At 46.8% G+C, this 17,667-nt stretch overlaps 1 protein-coding gene across 4 annotated transcripts in view; it reads left to right on the top strand.

The window, feature by feature from the left end:
• The window catches only part of RAB11FIP1 (RAB11 family interacting protein 1), a 41,577-nt gene extending 24,137 nt beyond the window's left edge, over positions 1–17,440 (top strand). The window contains exons 3-7 of one of the 4 annotated variants that reach the window (XR_004031320.1): positions 424–1,231; positions 2,563–4,461; positions 5,200–5,308; positions 13,236–13,611; positions 15,611–17,440. Coding sequence is in view for 3 of the 4 variants with exons in the window: in XM_030817105.1 (XP_030672965.1) it covers positions 424–1,231; positions 2,563–4,461; positions 5,200–5,308; positions 13,236–13,454 (3,035 nt within the window). In the remaining variant the exon portion in view is untranslated. Of the gene's footprint in view, positions 1–423; positions 1,232–2,562; positions 4,462–5,199; positions 5,342–13,235 lie in introns of those variants that run through there. The other 3 variants (XM_030817105.1, XM_030817106.1, XM_030817107.1) reach the window with 3 other exon arrangements.
• The last annotated feature ends 227 nt before the right edge of the window (positions 17,441–17,667 follow it).

Genomic DNA, 17,667 nt, shown 5'->3' with positions numbered 1-17,667 from the left:
TCCTGTGATGTGCTTAAGCCTCGTGGGATATAGCCTTATCAGAAGCCAAGGAATCTGGTTCCTTTAGCTCTGAGTTAATTATGTATTTTGAACTTCAATTTCAATGTCTGAATCCCTCCCATTGGCCGGATTCTGCTACTCTACCAAGAGTGCTGCCCTTTTCATTGGTTTAATCCAGAGTTTCTCAACCTCAGCACTGTGGACAGTTTGGACTAGACAGGCCTTTGTTGTGAGGGGCTGTGCTATACATTGTAAGATGTTCAGTATCATCTTTGTCCTCTACCTGCTGGATACTAATAGCAGCACGCCCCCTCTAAGTTGTGACAACCAGAAATGTATCCAGACGTTGACAGATGCCCCTACACTGCAAACCACCCATTTAACATCTTATCCCCTTTCTGTTCTTTGTTTTTCTTCCCAAAGTCATGTCTCACAAGAGAACAGCGAGTACGGATCTTAAGCAACTGAACCAGGTCAACTTTACCCTTCCCAAGAAGGAAGGACTTTCCTTTCTTGGCGGCCTTCGGTCTAAGAATGATGTCCTTTCCCGCTCTAATGTCTGCATCAATGGGAACCATGTTTACCTGGAGCAGCCAGAAGCCAAGGGTGAGACCAAGGACAGCAGCCCGTCCTCCTCCCCATCCCCCAAGGGCTTCAGAAAGAAGCATTTGTTCTCTTCTACGGAGAACCTGGCGGCTGGGTCTTGGAAGGAGCCTGCTGAAGGAGGTGGGCTGTCTTCTGACAGACAGCTCTCTGAATCTTTCACCAAAGACTCCTTGAAGTCTATGACCCTGCCATCCTACCGACCTGCCCCACTGGTCAGTGGGGACCTCAGAGAAAACACGGCCCCCGCAAACTCGGAGGCCACAAAAGAAGCCAAGGAGAGCAAGAAGCCAGAGAGCAGGAGGTCCTCTTTGCTGTCTCTGATGACGGGGAAGAAGGATGTGGCTAAGGGCAGTGAAGGTGAAAACCCTCTCACAGTCCCAGGGAGGGAGAAGGAAGGCATGCTGATGGGGGTTAAGCCGGGGGAGGACGCGTTGGGGCCTGCTAAAGACCTTGTGAGAAGATCCGAGAAAGATACTGCAGCTGTTGTCTCCAGACAGGGCAGCTCCCTGAACCCCTTTGAAGATGTGCAGATCACAGAACCAGAAGCTGAGCCAGAGTCCAAGTCTGAACCGAAACCTCCAATTTCCTCTCCGAGGGCTCCCCAAACCAGAGCTGTCAAGCCCCGGTGAGTTTTGGCTCTTCTCGTGCAGGGCATTTCTGCCTCGCCATTGGTGGTTTTCAGGCTTACGTTAGACCAGCTCTTGCTGGTTCCATGATATCATAGTACCCGTATATGCCAAAGGTTTGCTGGTCTAAATTATTTTTTTAACCAGTCCCTACTGCCAGCTTGGCCTGCCCTGTACAAATTGCAGTGATGTTTCCTAGCTCAGAGCTACTGCCCAGCAGGCATGGTCTGTCCTTTCAGTCAGCTTATCAGATCTCAGTGGAATGCAGTGGTTTGTAGCAGATTGTGAGTGTTGCAAGTTGGGAATACTGAGTTTGGGTTGTAGTGTATGCAGAACCTGTGTTTTCAAAGTTCTTATCTCACATTTCCCTTTGAGCCAGATGTTATCCTGCCTCCTTGCCTTTTGGCATTGGTTTCTGGTATGAGAGACCCTCGGCCCTCTCTCAAGTGACAGTAACGGTTCTCTGTGTCCACTCTGCCCCTTGTTGTAAGAGCCGGCGTGAGCCTTGGGGACTGGCCTTGGGGACTTCTGCTTTTTGGTGTGACTCACGTTCACACTGACAATATTTCTGTGGTCTGGGGAGTGAGTTTTTTTTTTTAGAGATTCTGCTTACTTTGATATGCACACACACACACATACACACACATACAAACTGTTCCTCTTAAACTTATCTGTGCCTGTTGCTTTGTGTTACATCTTTAACCACTTTAAACCTTTTAGGTGCATTTTGTCCTGTAATAATCAAATGCTCGGACCTTGTGTTAATCACCACAAGAAACCGGAGGCTATTGCTTTACTGGGATCTTTTCATTTCTATTGCAACAGACTTTTGTGTGACAGATTTGCTTGGTTATAAAAGTGTCTATTGTGTATGCTAAGTGTCAGTGTTCCTTTTTTTTTTTTTTTTTTGAGACAGTCTCCCTCTATCGCCCAGGCTGGAGTGCAGTGGCACGATCTCAACTCACTGCAACCTGCACCTCCCAGGTTCAAGCAGTTCTCCTGCCTCAGCCTCCCGAGTAGCTGGGACTGTAGGTGCACACCACCACACCTGGCTAATTTTTGTATTTTTCAGTAGAGATGAGGTTTCACCACGTTGGCTGGGCTGGTCTTGAACTGACTTCAGGTGATCCGCCCGCCTCAGCCTCCCACAGTGCTGGGATTACAGGCGTGAGCCACCGCGTCCAGCTAGTGTTCCTTTTTTAACTTCTTAAGGTACTGCCCCATGTGTAAAGACGTTCTCCCCTGGTGAATGACTTGTTTTTGTGTATTTTCTTTGTCTCTCATGATGCATCTGCACTGACCTGCAGATTTCATTTTGTCCTTTTTGCAGACTGGAAGTGTCTCCGGAGGCGCAACCCACAGCCAGGCTTCCTTCCCCCACTGACTCCCCTTCCTCTCTTCCTCCTCTCCCTTCTAGTTCTGGCCAGGCACCTGTCCCCTCTGAATTGGGACTTGGTGCAGACACACAGTCCTCTGAGAGTCCTTCTGTCTTCTCCTCTCTCTTATCTCCCATAGCAGCTCCCATTTCCACATCCACTCCAATTGAAAGCTGGCCTCTCGTAGACAGGGGCCAGGCCAAGTCTGAAGAACCACCCTTGCTCCCTAAGGCAGAGTTGCAAACTGAGAGTTTAACACCGGTTCCAAATTCTGGTTCTTCTGCCCTGGGATCACTTTTCAAACAGCCATCCATTCCAGCAAATAAAGGGACAGAAGATTCTCTGATGGGCAGGACCCGTGAGACAGGCACAGAGAAGAACACCAGCAGCCTTGAGTTGGAGGAGTCTCTCCCAGAGCAGCCTGAAACAGGGCGACAAGAGGAAGAACTTCCGAGATTCCCCCGCAAAAAACAAGACTGTAGCCCATCATTTGGAGAGGCCCAGGAAGTACCATCTGCCCTTTCACTCAGCAGTGATGGAGCTGCGAGCCCCGTTGGGGAGCTTGTGGCAGGAGGAGACAGAGACTTGGAGAGTCAGGCTGGGTCTCTTGTGGAGAGCAAAGCTAGGGATGCAGTTGAAGAAGTGGCGCCCCCTCTTCCCATGGGAGAATCGGTGCCTTCCATTGATTCCACGATGCAGAAGCTGGAAGAGATGGGTCTGAACCTCCGCGAGGGCCAGAAGAAAACCAAGAAGCGTATGTCATTTTCTGAGCAGCTCTTCACGGAAGAGGCGGTGGAGAGGGCCACCCCGCTGGTGGAAGGACACAGCAGTTGTCCGCAGGAGCTGACCGCTGCATGGGCTGTTGCTGGAAACGCATCTGATGGAGAGCCTCCTGAGTCTCCCCATGCAGAGGACTCAGAAAGGGAATCGGTGACCACACCTGGGCCAGCGACGTGCGGTGCGCCAGCCTCCCCAGCGGATCACCTTCTCCTCCCCTCCCAGGAGAGTTTCTCCGAAGGCCCCACGAGTGAAGCAAGCTCAGCGAAAGACACTCCACTCTTTAGGATGGAGGGAGAGGATGCCCTTGTGACTCAGTATCAGAGCAAAGCTAGTGACCACGAAGGTTTATTGTCTGACCCCTTGAGTGACCTTCAGTTGGCCTCAGATTTTAAATCTCCAATCATGGCTGATCTAAACTTAAGCCTTCCTTCCATTCCTGAAGTTGCATCAGATGATGAAAGAATAGATCAGGTTGAAGATGACGGAGATCAGGTTGAAGATGATGGAGAGACAGCAGAGTCATCAACTCTGGACATAGGAGCTTCGTCCTTGGGCTTGGTAGTCTCCTGTCCTGAGAGGGGAAAGGGGCCCAGTGGCGAGGCAGATAGGTTGGCACTGGGGGAGGACCTGTGTGATTTCAGGCTGCAAGCACCCCAGGCATCTGTGACAGCTCCTTCAGAGCAGACCACAGAGTTCGGAATTCACAAACCACATCTCGGCAAGAGCTCAAGCTTGGATAAACAGCTGCCAGGCCCCAGTGGTGGCAAGGAAGAAAAACCGATGGGAAATGGGAGTCCAAGCCCGCCTCCTGGCACATCCCTGGACAATCCTGTACCCAGCCCCTCCCCTTCTGAGATCTTTCCTGCCACACACTCTTTCCCCAGCTCTGCACATTCTGACACTCACCACACCAGCACAGCAGAATCTCAAAAAAAAGCCACAGCAGAGGGCTCCGCTGGTAGAGTTGAAAATTTTGGCAAGAGGAAGCCACTCCTCCAGGCCTGGGTCTCACCCTCGGAGACACATCCAGTCTCAGCTCAGCCAGGCGCTGGAACTGGGTCAGCCAAGCACAGGTGAGAGATGGGGGAGATCATCTATGTAAATGTGAGCAATGTCCCCCTTTGCTTCCTACCTGCAGAGGTTACGGCTTTCTAACCACACAGACGTCTGATGTGACAACCCTCCTGTCACTCTCCTGCTGGTAGGGCTGCCCCTTGTGGTGGTAATACCTCAAGACACTGCTGCGTTTATAGCAAGAACATAATAGTAGTCTGTAAATATAGCCTAGGAATTGTTCTGCACAGCCTCTCACATTGCAGAAACGCAATGCCACCAGTATCTTAACAGTCTCAGAACTAACTGGCATTGAGTGGTAGTAGTATCTAGCAGTGTCAAAAACTGCTTCAAGCACTACCCAACGTGAAGCTTGTATGTTTGTTTTGAGCTGTCTTTACTGTGGAGGGACGGAAGCCTCTGCAGAGTTTTACAGTGAATGCCTAGGCTCTAGTTGACTTCAAAAAATAAGACATTGCCTTTAATGTTCTGATGTTTGTAACAAGACCAAGGGTCCCGTGAAGACATCAGGACATCTGGACAAGGACATGCTTTACTGGCTTGCATGTGGCAGCCCTGTCCTGACTGCTTTTGTTTCCACAGGAACTGAGACATTGGAGTGAGTTGGCCCAGAGATGAGGGCAGCATGTGACCCACCTGCCCCTTGTCTGGCTTACTGGCTGCCATCTTTGCAGTGGGCAGTTGCTCAGTTTTGCCATGACCGGAGGGTCTAAAGATCCTTTTCCCCTTCTCTTTAGACTTCATCCTGTGAAGCCAATGAATGCAACGGCCACCAAGATTGCTAACTCCAGCTTGGGAACTGCCACCATCATCAGTGAGAACTTGAACAACGAGGCCATGATGAAGGTATGTCCTCTGAGAAGCTGGTGCGTTCGTTAGGAATTGACAAAACACCCATTTCCATAGTCACCATCGTATACCTCTCCCTGGGCAGCCGGTGGTGCCAGGAGCACTTAGTCATACATCTTGAGTCTTTGAGTAAACTTTGGAAGCCCCCAGACATTCCATTGGATAATTACTTTATTCCCTTATACTTGTTTAGTTATTGTTAATTTTTTTTTTTTTTTGTCTCAAGCAACATGATTGACACTGGCCCTTCTTTTTTAAAAAAATTATTTAAAAATTTTCCTTCTTAATGGAGATGGGATCTTGCTATGTTGCCTAGGCTGGTCTTGAAATCCTAGGCTCAAGTGATCCTCCCACCTTGGCCTCCTGAAGTGCTGGGATTATAGGCGTGAGCTACCACACCCAGCCTGGTGCCTCTTTTTAAGGAGAAGAAAATGTCACCCACAGTCTGGCCCATTCAGGTCAGGTATTTTCTTTTTCCCTCATGTTTCCTTTCCTTTGGCAAGAATGTAAAATTCTGATAATTGCAATCATTGCATAGATATACTTTTTTTTTTTTTTTTTTTTTTTTTTTTGAGGCGGAGTCTTGCTCTGCCGCCCAGGCTGGAGTGCAGTGGCGCGATCTCGGCTCACTGCAAGCTCCGCCTCCCGGGTTCACGCCATTCTCCTGCCTCAGCCTCTCCGAGTAGCTGGGACCACAGGCGCCTGCCACCACGCCCGGCTGATTTTTTTATATTTTTAGTAGAGACAGGGTTTCACCGTGGTCTCGATCTCCTGACCTCGTGATCCGCCCGCCTCGGCCTCCCAAAGTGCTGGGATTACAAGCGTGAGCCACCGCGCCCGGCCGCATAGATACACTTTTTTGATAACTTTATTTTGAAATAATTTCAAATGTTAAAAAAAAAGTTGCAAGAACAGTACAAAGAACTCCTACAAACCCTTCCTCCCAGTTCTCTAGTGGTTAACATCTGACCACATTTGCCCATCAGTCTCATCCTCTCTGCTTCCTCTCCCCCACCTTCTCTCTTTCTGGATATACACACGCAGGTGTATGCATAATTTTTTTTTTAATCATTTGGAAGTAAGTTGTGTACCTCACGTTCCTTTTAACCCTAAATACTTAACTATATAATTCCTAACAGTAAGGACTTATTAAAATCCTTTAATTACTATGTAATTTCCTAACAGTAAGGATTTATTAAAATCAGGGAACTTTTTTTTTTTTTTGGAGATGGCGTCTCACTCTGTCACCCAGGCTGGAGTGCAGTGGTGCAATCTCGGCTCACTGCAACCTCCCCCTCCTGGGTTTAAGTGATTCTCCTGCCTCAGCCTCCCAAGTAGCTGGGACTATAGATGCACACCACCACGCCTGGCTAATTTTTGTATTTTTAGTAGAGACAGGGTTTTGCTACGTTGGCCACGCTCATCTCGAACTCCTGACCTCAGGCGATCCACCTGCCTTGGCCCCTCAAAGTGCTGGGATTACAGGGATGAGCCCCTGTGCCTGGCCTACCTCATGCTCCTTTTACCCCTAAATACTCCTAACAGTAAGGACATTCATCAAAATCAGGAAATTTTTTTTTGATACAGGATCTCACTCTGTTGCCCAAGCTGGAGCAGAGTGGCATGATCACGGCTCATCATAGTCTTGACCTCCTGGGCCCAGTCAATCCTCCCACCTCAGCCTCCCAAGTAGCTGGGACTACAGGCGAGCGCCACCATGCCCAGCTAATTTATGTATTTTTTGTAGAGATGGGGTTTCATCATGTTGCTCAGGCTGGTCTTGAACTCCTGGGCTCAAGTGATCCACCTGCTTCGGGCTCCCAAAGTGCTGGGATACAGGTGTGAGGAGGCAAGATGCACAGCCTGTTTTCTGTTTTTCAGTATGAATTAATATCATAGTCAACAACTTCCTATATGGAATTTTTTCTTCTCTTTAGATTATTTCCTTAAGGTAAATTTCCAGGAAGTATCTTGCTCATTTGGAGGGTCTCTAAAAGTATGGGCTAATATTAAAAAACAACTCCCCACAAAACAAAACCAGCCTCCCAGATGAACTCTGCCTAGGATTGTCTTCATCGTGCTCTTTCTGGTTCTAGAATCTGAAGGATTTAGAATATTGCCTTGCTGCAAATCCCTGGTCTTCAACTCATTATCTGGACTAGAAGAGAATGATTTACTGAGGGACTGGTGACCTTTAGTGGGCAAAGATATATTGTATTTCAAATATGTAGAGAGGGACTTCCCAACTGACACTGGGAACTGCAGTCTATAGAAAAAAACTTTGTTTTTATTTTAGTTTAGAGGAGCTAAAATTTCATTCCATCATAGATTTTACAGTCCCATGGACTCTGGATATTGAATAGTTTTCTTTTTTGGGTTTTTTTTTGAGATGGAGTTTTGCTCTTGTTGCCTAGGATGGAGTGCAGTGGCACCATCTTGGCTCACCGCAACCTCCACCTCCCGGGTTCAGGTGATTCTCCCCCCTCAGCCTCCAGAGTAGCTGGGATTACAGGCGCCCGCCACCATGCCTAGCTAATTTTTGTATTTTTAGTAGAGACAGGGTTTTGCCATGTTAGCCAGGCTGGTCTCGAACTCATGACCTCAGGTGATCCCCCCGCCTCAGCCTCCAAAAGTGCTGGGATTACAGACGTGAGCCACCGCACCAGCCTTGTTTTGTTTTTTAATGGTGATGGGGTCTTGCTCTGTTGCCTAGGCTGGCGGGCAATGGCTATTCACAGGTGCAATCATAGCTCTTCGCAGCCTCGAACTCCTGGGCTCAAGTGATTCTCCTACCTCAGCCTCCCAAGTAGCCGGGACTACAGATGTGCCACCATGCTTAGCTGAAAGTGTTTTTCAAGTGCTGGGTACTTGTTATTCCCTCTGGCTTCACTGCATGTCTACCAGTAAGAGCTGGGATAAAGGTTCACAGGACGCTGGAGGTCCAAGTTTTTGGTAAAAGAAGCGAAGTAATCATAACTGATGATTGCTGAAAACAAGATAGCATCTTCTTGCTGTCTTGCCCCACTTTTTTCTTTCCTTCCTTCCTTCCTTCCTTCCTTCCTTCCTTCCTTCCTTCCTTCCTTCCTTCATTCCTTCCTTCCGTCCTTCCTTCATTCTTTCCCTCCCTCCCTCCCTTCCTTCCTTTTTTTTGATGGATTTTCGCTCTGGTTGATCAGGCTGGAGTGCAATGGTGCGGTATCAGCTCACTGCAACCTCCACCTCCCAGGTTCAAGCAATTCTTATGCCTCAGCCTCCCAACTAGCTGGGATTACAGGCATGCACCACAACACCCAGCTGATTTTTTTGTATTTTTATTAGAGACGGGGTTCTACCATGTCGGTCAGGCTGGTCTTGAACTCCTGACCTCAGGTGATCCACCCGCCTTGGCCTCCCAAAGTGTTGGGATTACAGGTGTGAGCCACTGCGCCCGGACCCCACTCTTTCTTTGTAGGACACATTGACAGGGCAGGTGGTAAGCAATTGTCTCAAGATTATCAGCCACAGCCAGAATTGTGTACCTACTACATTTCAGCCCTAGCCTAAAAATGTACAATATGTCAACCAGCTTGCCTGGCTTCTGTGTGTTGCAGATAGATGAGGCAGCACTTGTTTTCCTGGAATTAATGATATTTATCAGGAAATGAGATAAAAGGACAGCATAAAGGGACATCAATGAAAATTAAGAGTCATTCGGCCGGGCGCGGTGGCTCACGCTTGTAATCCCAGCACTTTGGGAGGCTGAGGCGGGCGGATCACGAGGTCAGGAGATCGAGACCACGGTGCAACCCCGTCCCTACTGAAAATACAAAAAATTAGCCGGGCGTGGTGGTGGGCACCTGTAGTCCCAGCTACTCGGAGAGGCTGAGGCAGAAGAATGGCATGAACCCGGGAGGCAGAGCTTGCAGTGAGCCGAGATTGCGCCACTGCACTCCAGCCTGGGTGACAGAGCGAGACTCCATCTCAAAAAAAAAAAAGAGTCATTCAGCAGCTTCCCATCCGTCTTCCTTTTACTGTGGAATGCAGTGTGGCTCCAAAGAGAAACAAACACCTTGTTTCTGGGAAGTTAGCAAGACCTTTGGCTCCCATTTTATTTCCTCTTCAAAGCTCATTTAATTCAAGGGCTTATCTACTGGCCCAAGAGAATAACTTAGCTCAAAACAAAGGCAACTGACCCTGGAGGCTCTGCTATTGGCCTGCCACGTGATAGATGCTTTGTGTTAAGGCACAAGACAGTATTTATAAAGATACCTACTCTTTGGAATGTTGCAAAGTAAGAGAGGTTTAAGGGAAAGAAATTGCATAGCTAAAGTTATGAAATGCTAGGTGGATCATTACTACAGTGATTTTTTTTTTCTTTTCTTGGTTGTTGTTACAGGGCCTCCATCCTTTACAGATGATTTATAACTGGGAGTGTATTATTTACCCAGGTGGCTTTAACATTTCCGTTTTAAAATAGTAAAGCCAACTAGATCCAAAAATCATCTGTGATATGGAAAAAGTTGGATGCACATTTGAGTGTATGTCATTATCACAACTATGTAAAAGGAAAAGTCCAGGGTAAGAATCCTGGTGAGAAATACATGACAATGGGCACCGTTCTTTCTTGCATTTGTGGGTATTTTCTCTGTGCTTCTTCTTCTCCAAGGCCATTACTCACTTTTTATGATGCTGGCTTATTTTACAATTTTTTTTTTTTGAGACAGGGTCTCGCACTGTTGCCCATGCTGGAGTGCAGTGGCACGATCTTGGCTCACTGCAACCTCTGCCTCCCGGGTTCAAGTGATTCTCCTGCCTCAGCCTCCCCAGTAGCTGGGACTACAGGTGCCCGCCACCATGCCTGGATAATTTTTTGTATTTTTAGTAGAGACGAGGTTTCACCATGTTGGCCAGGTTGGTCTCGAACTCCTGACCTCATGATCCACCCGCTTCAGCCTCCCAAAGTGCTGGGATTACAGATGTGAGCCACCATGCCTGGCCCTGTTTTATAATTTTTAAATATCGCAAAACTAGGCTCTTCTAATGATTTTAAAGTCCTTTATATCCTTTTTCCCTTTGAATTACAGAATCCAAATTAAATAGCTGTTTGACGGTTCGTATGAAGTACCTTAAGTGTGCACACATTTTCAATTCTAGGCATTTATCTTAAGGAAGTACTTAGAGATATGGCCAAAGATTTATGTTCATGCATTTTGATAAAAATGTTATATATAATTGTACAAATTGAAAACAACATAAATAATCCAGCAATAGAGGAATAGTTAAAATATAATGAGATTTTAAGCATCCATTAGAAAAGCAGGTTTTGCTAAAATGTTATGATGGAAAAAATGCTTACTAAATAGTAAAAAGCTGTAAAACTATTATTTTATATGAGGCTGACATTATAAAACATATCATCAAGAACCCCAGGAAGACTGGGCTCGGTGGCTCACGCCTGTAATCCCAGCACTTTGGGAGGCTGAAGCGGGCGGATCACTTGAGGTCAGGAGTTCAAGGCCAGCCTGGCCAACATGGTGGAACCCTGTCTCTACTAAAAATACAAAAATTAGCTGGATGTGGTGGCAGATGCCTGTAATCCCAGCTGCTCAAGAGACTGAGGCAAGAGAAGCACTTGAAACCTGGGAGACAGAGGTTGCAGTGAGCTGAGATTGTGTCACTGCACTCCAGCCTGGGCATCACAGTGAGACTCTGTCTCAAAAAAAGAAATTAAAAAAGAATCCCAGGAAAAATAAAGAGACCCAAATGTTAGGTGTTGGAATTAATTAAATGACACCCTACAGGTGTCAGCCTCTGCATCCCTCTCTCTTTCAAACTCCATGTAGGGTATCTTATGTATTGAGACTTTAAAAAAAATAAATAAATAAGATCCTTATATGACAGAGGTATAATCTGAAATCCCTTGAGGACGCATTCTTTGCCATTATTTACAAAGGTGCCTCTTTTTTCTTGATATAAAATGTAAGGCTGGGTGTGGTGGCTCATGCCTGTAATCACAGCACTTTGGGAGGCCAAGGTGGGAGGATCACTTGAGCTTGGGTATGAGACCAGTCCAGGCAACATAGTGAGACCCCGTCTCTATGGAGAAAAAAATAAAAATAAAAAATAAAGGCATCAAGTACATTCACATTGTTGTGCAACCAATCGCTAGGGCTCTTTTTCAGTCTTGCAACTTTTCAATGAAATATTGTTTTGGAAGTCACATCTACAGTGACTGAGGTCCAGAGGAGGTGCACTGTGAATGCATGCCTTCAAAGTTTTAAAAAACAAAGATTAGGGGAGAAGCAGGTTTTGAAAAAGCAGTCCAGTGTCTCACCTCTGAATGTGCAGCCTGTGTGGGGTTGAACCCGCTCTGTCTATGGAAACGGTGGTGTTGTGTCTAAGTTAGTACCGCCATCATCGTGCTTTTGTTCCTGGCCAGGATGGGAGGGCTGGGATCCCTCCTTTGACTTCTGGCTCGTGTCCAGGCAGTTTGCATCACTGACTGAACTGGGGCTCCTATCATGTCACTGAGGAGCGAGTGTTGATTCTTGGAGAAGGTAGTCTCTTGGCCTTCCTGGTAGGCAGTGAAACCGTTAGATCCTCAGGGCAATAAAGCTATTCCTGCCTCAGAGCTCTGCCAGCAAAATCATCTTGATTCTTTAAACATGTAAATCTCAGGCTACAGATTTCAGGAAAAGTCACTTTTTTTTCCTTACTAGGGACTTGCACAGCATGTGACTTTTCATTTAAGCTTTACCTTGCGTCTCCTCCTGGTTCAGGCTGCTTGGGCTTGCAGGGGCCCCAGATCATAAATGCTGATAAAGCACAGTGACTCCGCAGGGTGTGTGCTGTCCTCGGGAGTGGAACACTCAGCTCTGGGACAGGCCGCTGTGTACCCAAGGGCGTGCCTAGATGGCCACGGGTGAGGACGGGGCATGGTGGCACCTGGCTCTGACTCCGCATATTTCTTGATTATGAAGTGATGTGAAGTGGGGTCCCTGGGTGTCCTCTGCATCCACCTGCTCAATGAGTCCTTCTGAGTGCAGCTTTGGCAGGAGCAGACAGTCTGGGCTGAACCTTGACTTGCTGCCCTGGAAGGAGAGCCCTTGCCCCCTGCACCTGCTGTCACAGCTGTGCCTTCCTGGGCCCCCTCTGGCTTGGGGGTCGTCTCCAGCTCTGCACTGGTGTTTGGTTGTGTGAGCTCCTAGTGTTCCCAGAGGAGTGAGCAGTCATTTGGAGAACTGAGTCCTCCCATGATGGCATTGCTTAAAATCCAAACCCAGAGTCAAGTCCAGAGGTCCTCGACCTGTGAGGCAAGTATGGTTTTTACATTTTTAAAAGTTCATACAACAAAATAAAACAAAGCATAACAAACCAAAAAACCAAGGAAGAACATGTTAACAAAGGCTGGCTGTGGCCCACAAAGGCTCAAATATGGGCTATCTGGCCCTTTCCATAAGACTTCATCAATCAACAACCTGTTTTCACTGTAAATTGAAAACAGATTTCCCTGGCTGGGCACGGTGGCTCACGCCTGTAATCCCAGCACTTTGGGAGGCTGAGGCAGGCGGATCACCTGGGGTCAGGAGTTCAAGACCAGCCTGGCCAACATGGTGAAACCTCGTGCCTACTAAAAAAATACAAAAATTAGTCAGGCATGGTGGCGCACGCCTATAGTTCTAGCTACTCAGGAGGCTGAGGTGGGAGAATCACTTGAACCCAGGAGGTGGAGGTTGCAGTGAGCCGAGATCGCGCCACTGCACTCCAGGCTGGGTGACAGAGTGAAACTCAGTCTCAAAAAAAAAAAAAAAAGAACGAAAGAAAATGGATTCCCAAGAGACCCAGATCACTAGTCACTTTTTCCTCCTTTGTACTTCTTTTAGGTTTTAGATTTCTGTGCTGATTTTATAACTCCTTTTTCCCAACTTTTACCTCCTCTCCAAAGAAATACAGCCCCTCGGACCCTGCATTTGCGTACGCACAGCTGACCCATGATGAGCTGATCCAACTGGTCCTCAAACAGAAGGAAACGATAAGCAAGAAGGAGTTCCAGGTCCGCGAGCTGGAAGACTACATTGACAACCTGCTTGTCAGAGTCATGGAAGAAACCCCCAATATCCTCCGCATCCCGACTCAGGTTGGCAAAAAAGCAGGAAAGATGTAAATCAGCAAAGAAAAACACCGCGATGTTTCTGTGACTTCACTTTCACCTGCTCCAGGGGTCAAGGACTTGCCCTGCCTGATAACCAGCCAGCAGGCTCCGAATCACCATCTCCCTCATGTGTTATCCGGCAAGAGTGAATTCTACCAATGGAAGCCAGGTTAATGACTACAATTAATCTTTTACTGTACATTCCCAAGGCTTTAGTTTTAAATGCCACTGTGCCTTTAACTAGGTTGTAAATATTTTATGCCCACCAGAGATGTGGTCATAAGATCTGATCCTGAGCTAGAGATTCAGATGGCACAGGAAGTATTCATGTATTTTAACACCGGGGTTTTCTTTCTTTCATACTGAGATTTTTTTCAGTATGTATCCTCCAGCTCTTAAAGCTTACCTGAGAAAGCTTTAAATGAGAAAAGGACCATGCGATTGGTGCTGTGTTACATACACATACTTTCTTGGCCTTTGAGTAGCTCAGGTGTGGCTTTTGGCTGCAGATGTTAAATTTTGATACCATGTAAACCTACCCAGCTTCTCAGACTTGGGTCTTGTTTTTTGATGGGGGCAGAGGTGTTTAGAGAAAGCCTCTGAATGTGCCTTTCAGATTTTGAACAAGCGGCCTTTTCTAAACATCAGCTTCTACTACTCTCTAGCCTTAAAATATCTTCTGCTTAGATCCAGGGCCCTTCTACTGGAGACAGGAAAAGTAGAATTCAGGAATTAAAAGAATTCCTCTTTATTCAATTTGAGGAACTTGGTGAAAGCCCCTCCTCTTATGACAGCCAGGTTCCTGCTGGCTGGACCAGCCTATCCAGCGCTTTGCTAGGGGATTGGGTGGCCCAAGCACTCGCTAATACAGTTCTCCAGGTGTGGAATGATGTCAATAGGATTGCTTGGCCTTTTCCCCCTGTGCCTTTGCTCGGTGCCGTGGTTTCCTCAGCAACACTCCTTGTGAGGGGCAGAGACAGGGTCCACCAACTCCCCAAGATGATGAAGCCCCTTCAGGCCAGGCGCGGTGGCTCATGCCTGTAATCCCAGCACTTTGCGAGGCCGAGGAGGGTGGATCACTTGAGGTCAGGAGTTCGAGACCAGCCTGACCAACATGGCGAAACCCCGTCTCTACTAAAAATACAAAAATTAGCTTGGCATGGTGGTGCGTGCCTGTAATCCTAGCTACTCGGGAGGTTGAGGCAGGAGAATTGCTTGAACTTGGGAGATGGAGGCTGCAGTGAGCCAAGATCGTGCCACTGCACTCCAGCCTGGGGAAGAGTTTTTTTAAGACTCTTAAAAAAAGAGCCTGGGCAATTTTTTTAAGACTACATCTTAAAAAGAAAATAAAAAGAAAAAAAGAAGCCCCTTCACTGTACAGGGGACGGGAGACCATGGATTGGACCCCAAAGGGATTGAACTGCGTCTGCATGTCTGTCCGTTGAAAACTTCCTCTCCCTGCCCAAAAGGAAACCCAAATTATTTGTGGGATACTGGGGAAATTGTAATGAAGGGCTTAATGTAGTTAATAAAAGTTAAAAGTCAGTAGAAAACAGAGATGCCTCAGCCTTCAAATGGTTGCTTTTTTTCCATTTTCCCTCATGAATAGACTCACTAGCATTTTACCCCCTTGTTATAAAACTATGCAGAGCAAGAAGATGATACTTATTTTTGAATTTGTATTTTTAAAACTAGATTTATAGACTTTTTTTTTTTTTTTTTTTTTTTTTTTTTTTTTTTTAACTAGGACACTTGCCTCCTTCTTAGCTAAAAGCACCAGTTGAGATTTTTCAGGTAATTTTGTTGTTACTCACTTAAGACTGGAATTAGAATGTTTCTGGTATTGCTCATTTTTTTCCCTGGCTATGATAGAATCTCATCTAATCTTGACATCTCTCCTAGGGGAAGAATATCACAGGCTAATAGCGTGGGCGGGGGGTGAAGATGATAGCAGTTATTAAATCAGGAATCTCTTTTATGTATGTCCTTGTTACATGGAGGTTAAGAGGCAAAATCATTGGCAGTGCAATCCCTTTCCAGGATTTCGTTTGCTGTGGCATTGGTTATATCAGAGCACTTTAATCTGAAGGATGATACTGTAACTTGATTTATCTAATTAGCTTTTAATTATCTACGGCTATTTTATTTTATTTAATTCTCTCCTACAGTACTGGGACCACTGTCAACTTCTCAGATGACTTGTATTTTTGTAGTGCTATGAAATTTATTTACATACTTATAAAGAAAACTGTATATTCACTTGAACTCTGAAAATGTACATGTATGGCTGGACGCGGTGGCTCACGCCTGTAATCCCAGCACTTTGGGAGGCTGAGGCGGGTGAATCACTTGATTGAGGTCGGGAGTTCGAGACCAGCCTGGCCAACATGGCAAAACCCCATCTCTACTAAGAAATACAGAAATTAGCTGGGTGTGGTGGCAGACAGCTGTAATCTCAGCTGCTCGGGAGGCTGAGGCACAAGAATCGCTTGAGCCAGGGAGGCGGACGTTGCAGTGAGCTGAGATCACATCATTGCACTCCAGCATGGGCAACAGGCGAGACTCTGTATCAAAAAAAAAAAAAAAAAAAAAAAAGAAAGAAAGAAAGAAAGAAAATGTACATGTATATATTTGTCCTGCATTATGTTTTTTACTTGATATAAATGTATTTTTACTGTGATAGCCCAAGTGCACTGGGGGGTAGGTGTGCTCTGCGTGGTTCTTCTTCCATTGGAGAGCTGGTGTAGAGATCTGCAGTGTTCACGAGGATGTTGGTTTGGAGATGTCTGCTGCTAGGACCTGGGGTGTGTGACTCAGTTCATATGAGAGGGACATCTGGGTGGAGGAGTGAATTCCTGTGCTCTGAAATGCCACTTGGGAGCTCTGGACAATGAAGGAGAATTGACTCAAGGGTGCCTGGCTTCTGCTGCTGCTGGGAAAAAATTCAGTTTATAGCATTCCTGCACTTCCCAAAGTAGATAACCTGGAGGTCATTCAGTTAACAACTGTCCCTGAGGACTCAGTTTTGGGGGAGGGGTTATCTGGGAGAAGCTTTAGCCTGTTCTGAGCCATTAGGAGACATTAGTGAATTGGAGCACTGGAGAATCCTACAAATGGACTATGTCTCAGAAGAGCTGGGACCTCCTTCCAGCTGCTGCAGATGCTGACAGGCCCTGGGAGGCTGCTGTGCTCTGGAGAAGCCGGAGCAGCTCATTTCTTGGCCTTGACTGGCTGCCTCAGAAAGAGCAGTCAGGACTTGAGGGAAGCATCATTCTATACCCGTAAACTGCAGCTGGAGGTCAGCTTTTTGAAATGTCTAGCCTTTGCCCAATTGTTTCAGATCATCTCATTCCTCAGGCTTTGGCAGGTATCCTGCCCTCCATCTTATTCCAGCGTGTTCACCTCATCAAGGCAGCAGAGTGGATGAAGGAGCAAGTCTGCCCTTTGCCATACTGAACAGCTGTGGGCCCGATTGGTGAGGGCTCTGCACATGCCTGTATGAAGGAGATACAGGTGTGTGTGCACATGCCTGTATGAAGAAGATACAGGCGTGTGCTTCTCAGTTTTGCTGACAGTGGGAGCTCAACGGGACAGAGGGAGGAAGGTCCATGATGCTCATCCACATACTGTAGAGAGAGGCAATTTAATGTTAAATGACACACCATCCTCCCTCCCTGGGTCCCTTCTCCCAGTCAACTTTTTTTCTTTTTCTAGAACTACTAATTATCTCTCGTGGCTGAAAAATTAATTGCCTCAGGTGGAGAACTTAATTCCTAGTATCCACCAAACTTAACTCCGCGGTGTCTCCGTATCTACTGTGTGAGCTATTTAACTGATGCCCCCTTCCTCCAACTGAAGGATCGCCCAACGTTTTTGGATTATAGAATTATTATTTCCTGCTTTCTTTCTTTGGGACTTTTGAATTTCTTTGCTTTCGTTTTTAAGAAGTAACCCAACATTTCCTACAACACTAAATAAAATGGTACTTACCTTTCAAAGATTTGTGTCTGTAGTTTGGTATGGGTGCAATAAAAATTTATTCTGTCTTCCTAGAAAACCTCTCTTGGTGGGGGTGGGGGGATGACCAGTGTTTCTCATCCCACGAGGGTCTCTCACTGGGATTTGTGCTGCTGCCACCTTGCCTGGTGCCCAGGAGTCCCAAGGCCCTTTTTCTCAAAGGGGACGGACATGTCTGGTCCCTTCGGATGCACCCTTCATCTTGGCC

This window comes from Nomascus leucogenys, chromosome 8 (genome assembly GCF_006542625.1).
Source record: "Nomascus leucogenys isolate Asia chromosome 8, Asia_NLE_v1, whole genome shotgun sequence".
NCBI classification, from domain to species: Eukaryota; Metazoa; Chordata; class Mammalia; order Primates; family Hylobatidae; genus Nomascus; species Nomascus leucogenys.
This window is presented reverse-complemented; position numbering and strand designations above follow the sequence as displayed.